General features: G+C 57.3%; 1 protein-coding gene across 1 annotated transcript in view; it reads left to right on the top strand.

Annotated features, from left to right (window-relative positions):
• Nucleotides 1-3,479: 3,479 nt before the first annotated feature.
• The window catches only part of KCNJ3 (potassium inwardly rectifying channel subfamily J member 3), a 51,064-nt gene continuing 48,543 nt past the window's right edge, over nucleotides 3,480-6,000 (top strand). The window contains exon 1 of the mRNA XM_063341565.1: nucleotides 3,480-4,360. Coding sequence (XP_063197635.1) covers nucleotides 3,683-4,360 — 678 coding nt within the window. The 5' untranslated portion in view covers nucleotides 3,480-3,682. The remainder of the gene's footprint in view (nucleotides 4,361-6,000) is intronic.

Here is a 6,000-nt window from a genome sequence, read left to right as displayed (position 1 = left end):
GGCTCAGAGCTTCGCTCCCAGTTTTCCTTCTCAGCCTTCGGATATACCGAACCCTCGAAGGGATGAACGTGATGGGTGGCACAATCATGACTGTGTGGTTGAGTGGGACATCCCAGCCCAGGAGGATCTTCTCAGGTAGGCCACCATAATACGGCGTGACACTTGTGTTTGACATCTGCTTTTGCCATGTGGGTTTTTCTTTGGATTTATCCAGGACTTCCTGCAAAAATCAAACTCATGCAAAGCCCTGCCCCCACAGCGGGGTGTCTGGGACACTGTCCCTTGTATCTGGGTGGCATCCCATGGAGGGCAGCAGGCTTTCGTGTCTGGGAGTTGTGTGTTCAGGCGAGGGGCAGAATCAAAGGCTGTTTCAGCAGCAGAGAGGGCACCAGAGGCAGAGGACGCTCGCTGTGGTTGTGGGGATTCACAGAAACGTGAAGTCTCTGCCAGGACTTGTGTCAACCTCTGCCGTAACCAGTGCCATAGGACCCTGAACTTGGTCTTGCACCCGGTCCAATCCTCCGTGGTCACCCTGAGGTGGCCCGGTGGCCACTCGGGACCCAGAAATTCAGCCAACTGCCAGTTCACTTGCTGCGTTTTGGATTTTGGTGTGTGTTTGTTTATGAACTAATTTGGTGATTCACGGTGGAATTTGCTGTTCTGCAACCCGAGAACATTCAGAATCTCAATTTGAATTTGAATTGGAAATCCCTGCACGGGTTTCCTGAGTGGCTTTGCATCCAAATGAGTGTTGCATCCCACTGCCGGGCACCGCTGCCTCCTCCCGGCCCGTGGCAGGGCCGTTTGTGTCCATGGCACCCCGAGTTGCCGAGGAAAACCAATCCATCAGCCTGTGGTCTGGCTGGGGAATGAGTGATCTGGGCTTGTCCTTCCTCACTCGGTAGCTGCTGGGGTCTGGGTTGAATCCAGAAGCGGGAATGAAGTGGGAAGCATCAGGGACATCAGGAGGAATTAGAGGTTAAGGCACAATTAGTTCCTGGCTGTTTTCACTTCATCCCGCAGCTACAGCCTGATGAAATTAGCGGGGGCTTCCATCACCCTGGGCTCCTGGCTGGGAGGAGACGACTCTTCGCGGGGCTTTCTCCAGAGCCTTCCTGTCACCAACATCCTCCCTATGACGGAGGGCATTTTTTTAACGTCTATCATTTTCCTTTCCACTCGCATTATTTCCTTACCCCGCCATGGCTGACAGAACAAGTACGTTGTCAATCCGCTTGTCTCCCCAAAAGCAAGACTAATTTTGATTTTAATTTCAGTAATTGGAAGGAAATAGCTCCCCTTAGACTATTGTAGTTCCGTAACCATAACATTGTGATTAATAACATTAAATCCTTGCCTACTTCCAGCCTGCAGACGGGAGGGAGGGGGCGAGGGAGGCCAGCCTGGGAAAGAGGGAGGGATGTAGGGAGAAAAAAGAAATCTCCGGGTGAGGAGAGGGGAAGCTGGCGATGCTGGGAGGGTTCCGGTAGCACAACGCTGCGTAGCCATAGCTTGGGATGAACTTCACCCAGCATTTGTATTAACTGCGGGGGAAAACTAACAGACACGGCACATTGCAGGAAGAAAAAGTAAGGTAGGGGACCTGAGAGATTCAACATTGACAGGAAACAGCAAAGAAAGACTCATTTTGGCAAAAGAAAATTCATTTTCGATAAAAAAATGAACAAATGCAGCAGCAGGGAAAAATTTAAGGAAACCGACGCGGAAGGAGGTGAAGCGATAATGGTTGGAAAATGAGGTGTGATGTTGCTTTATACCACGACTAACAGCCGGTAATGCGAGTCTGCTCTGTAGCTCCTGGCGCGCCGTCTCTGCGGAGAATCACCAGGACACGCCGAAAGGAGAAAACGCACCGAGCTTCTGGGCAGGGGAATGGAAGGGTCATCAGGGAAAGACAAGGGCAGCACGGACCGCTGAGGACGAATATCAGGTGGGAAAACACTGTTAGGTTTGCATAAGCTGTTGTGAAACTTTATCAAAGTTATTGCAGAAAGGAAAGGTGAGCAAGAGCCGGACTAACGAGTGTATTACAAACAGCCTGGCTGTAAGGAGAAGGACGGGCATCCCCAGTCTCCCCTCCTGGTAAACCCCAGCTGTCTGGGCTGCTGGAATAAGGTTTATAATTAGGGATGGAAAACGCGCAGTAGGGACCGAGCACTCCATGGGCGCCCAGGCGCTGATTATTGCTTATACCGTGGAAGTGCTCGCGCAGTGTACCTGCAAGATAATTTTACAAAACCCCCTTGAAATCAAATGCTTAAACTGCATTATTCTGAGCTTCCTCGGCGTAGCCTTCCCAAACACTCAAGGCACACCTTGCTGGATGAAGGTAACCTCCCACACAGCGCTGGTGAGGGCTCGGAGCCCGGACAGTGCCACGGGGTGGCCGTCACCTGCTGCTGTCCCCGCTGCTGGCCTCAGCCCTGAGCTGACCGCAGCTGCTTCAGCCCAACTGCATCATCCCCTTCTTTTTCTTTTTGTTAATTATAATTTAAAAATCCCCAGTGGCCAAGCATCCACCGCAGACTAGATACAATTTCCAGGTTTGGGTTATTTTTTATGCTCTCAGTTTGGAGATATGTACTTACCCGAATTTTTGGACCGACTTTTATGCTTCACCCCAGCCCCAGAGATGGGGGGATGCTGGGAGGGCTGGAGCCCCTCTGCTGTGGGGACAGGCTGAGAGAGCTGGGGGGGTTCAGCCTGGAGAAGAGAAGGCTCCGCGGAGACCTTCCAGCCCCTTCCAGGCCCTCAAGGGGCTCCGGGAAAGCTGGGGAGGGACTCTGGAGCAGGGAGGGGAGCCGTGGGACGAGGGGGAAGGGTTTTCCACTGACAGAGGGGAGACTGAGATGAGATGTGAGGCAGAAATTGTTTGCTGTGAGGGCGGTGAGCCCCTGGCCCAGGTTGCCCAGAGAAGCTGTGGCTGCCCCATCCCTGGAGGGGTTCAAGGCCAGGTTGGCCGGGGCTTGGAGCAACCTGGGCTGGTGGGAGGTGTCCCTGCCCAGGGCAGGGGGTGACACTGGCTGGGCTTTAGGGTCCCTTCCCACCCAAACCATTCCGTGATTCGGCGATTCCTTGTCCTTTTTGCTGCTCCTAGCAGTTCTCCTCCGGTGGCTGAGCGAAGGGCAGGGGCTGAAGGGCGGCAGAGCCCGGCCCCGCCGCGTGCTGTTGCGCTGCTCACCGTCTGCAGCGACACAAAATAAAAATAAAGCGGAACGCGGAGGAGCGGGGGTGCCCCGCCTCCCCTCAGCCCCCCGCGGGCAGGTTCCCCGGGGCTGCGCGGCGGGGGGAGGCGGAGGGTGCGCGGATGGAGCCCGGTGCGAGGAGGATGACGACGGCGAGGAAGCTGCGGAGCGCAGTGGGGATGCGGAGGGCGTGGCGTGGCCGGGGGGGGGGGGGGGGGGCGCGGCCGGGGCGTGGCCTGGCGGGGGGGCGTGGCCGTGCCCTACCCGGGGCCGCGCCGCCGCTGCCGCCGGCTCCGCGTGGGTGGCGGCCGCGCAGAGCCGAGCCTCCGCGGCCGCGCAGAGCCGAGCCTCCGCGCCCGCAGAGCGGCGGGCCGGGGCTGTGCCGGGCCGGGCGGGGCCGGGCCGGGCCGGGCTCGGCGGCGGCGGCGGCGGCGGCGGCGCTGCGCGGAGAGGCGCGGAGCATCGCGGAGCGGAGCATGTCGGCGCTGCGGAGGAAGCTGGGGGACGAGTACCAGGTGGTGAGCACCTCGGCCAGCGGAGGGGGGCTGCCCCCCCCCCGCGCCGCCCCCCGGGGCAAGCGGCAGCGCTTCGTGGACAAGAACGGGCGGTGCAACGTGCAGCACGGCAACCTGGGCGGCGAGACCAGCCGGTACCTCTCCGACCTCTTCACCACCCTGGTGGACCTCAAGTGGCGCTGGAACCTCTTCATCTTCATCCTCACCTACACCGTGGCCTGGCTCTTCATGGCCTCCATGTGGTGGGTGATCGCCTACATGCGGGGGGACCTGAACAAGGCGCACGACGACAGCTACACCCCCTGCGTGGCCAACGTCTACAACTTCCCCTCCGCCTTCCTCTTCTTCATAGAGACCGAGGCCACCATCGGCTATGGCTACCGCTACATCACGGACAAATGCCCCGAGGGCATCATCCTCTTCCTCTTCCAGTCCATCCTGGGCTCCATCGTGGACGCCTTCCTCATCGGCTGCATGTTCATCAAGATGTCTCAGCCCAAGAAGAGGGCCGAGACCCTGATGTTCAGCGAGCACGCTGCCATCTCCATGCGGGACGGCAAGCTCACCCTCATGTTCAGGGTGGGCAACCTCCGCAACAGCCACATGGTCTCGGCGCAGATCCGCTGCAAGCTGCTCAAAGTAAGTGCGGTGCCTGCCACGCTTGCCCCACTGCCACCGCCGGTCCCCCAGGGACATCTCCCTGTCCCCCTCCGCGTCCCCACCTCTGTGCGGCCCCTCCGCGTGCCCTTTTGGGCAGGAGAGCTTTGCCATCCCTTGCTGCTGCCCAGGGCTGCCCCCGTGTCCCTGCGATGCTCTTTGGGCTCAGCCGTCCGGCGCCAGATTTATTCGCAACCGTCTGATTTACCGGCAGCCTTGCAGGGTAACGGCTGTGTTCAGCACTGGGTTTACATGCATATTTACATATTTCTCTAAAATGCTAGATTTCTCTGACAAGTGAATACTTACAGCTTGACTTCCTCGGTGTGCACTTTAAAAGAAAGCTGTTTCCCTTTCTGGCATATTTCTGTGCTTTGGGGCAACGGTCAGTCCAGTCAGGCAGAACTTTATTTATGTGGTGTGTGAACTTCATGGAAAGCAGAACGCCAGGGTTAGACATTTAAATATCGTGCTAATGGCCCTGCACGTCTAGGGAAAAACCCAGTGTTTATTTGAGGCTTGCTACAACGGCTGCATATTCATAGGGGAGATGAAATAAATGTGGAGTGGGTGGAAGGGGCAGGCTCGGCTGACGTTTGACGCATGCAGAGCATCCCGCGTGTTTCCGAGGCCGGCAGGGGAGGTGGGTTCTCTGCCCTGGGGGTGGGTGCTCTGCAGGGGATAGGGGTGCTCTGCAGGGTATACGGGTTCTCTGTCCTCGGGGTGGGTGCTCTGCAGGGTAGGTGGGTGCCCTTCCCTCGGGGGGTGCTCTGCAAGGACAGGCAGGGTCCCCTTGCCGGGGGGACACCCCACTTGGAGGTGTCCTGCTTTCTTCCCCACTCCTCTGGCTGCCCCCGCCCCCCCCCACATGGAGGGATGCTCATCCCCCGTCTGCTGCGGCCGGATCCGGCGAAGCACAAGATGCGTTTTGCTCGGAGGCTTCTGAAGTTGTCGTGTTTTGGCCCAAAGACGTGCTTTCCGATGGGGGGTTTGCAGGGAGGATCGTTGTGGCATTTGGTGAGGGCTGCAGGACCCTGAACCGTGGGGGGAGTCTGTGGCCGAAAGGAGGGGTAGTGCCTGCTCTCAACAAGCTGGAGGGGAAGAGGAATTTCTTTAAATTCTTTAGATTCTTTAATCTCCATAATTTCGTGTGTCTCCTCACTGCCGTGCCCGGATGATGGCTGTAGCTGGGGACTGATGCGGGTGAAGATGCCATCGCTGCAGCTGACCTGGAGGCATCTCTTCCTGTTCTTTTCTTTTTGAATAATCAGCTGGAATCTCAGTTACACTTTTCCCTGGTATGAGCCAGCCCTGATTGTTTGCTTGTGTCAAAGTTTAGACGGGTAAATTGAATGACGTGCAATTAGCCTGGTAAGTGATCATCCGCTCTTTAGAGGGCACCGCGGTGACCCCTCCAGCTGCCTCCTGCGACGAGGCTGTCCTGACTAGGGAGAGGTCGGACTGCCACATTTAATCATCTTTAATAGCTTTAAAGGATCCAAATGATCCATTACAAATTTTGAAATTAGCCCTTTTTGTAACCAGAGGTGCCGCACGGGGAACTGTAAAAGTTGGAGCATAAAGCTTAGCGTGGCGCCACAAAATTTCCTGAACTTTAGACC

Source organism: Chroicocephalus ridibundus, chromosome 7 (genome assembly GCF_963924245.1).
Source record: "Chroicocephalus ridibundus chromosome 7, bChrRid1.1, whole genome shotgun sequence".
In the NCBI taxonomy this organism is placed as follows: Eukaryota; Metazoa; Chordata; class Aves; order Charadriiformes; family Laridae; genus Chroicocephalus; species Chroicocephalus ridibundus.
Note: the sequence above shows the minus strand (reverse complement) of the source record. Positions and strands in the feature narration are given on the sequence as shown.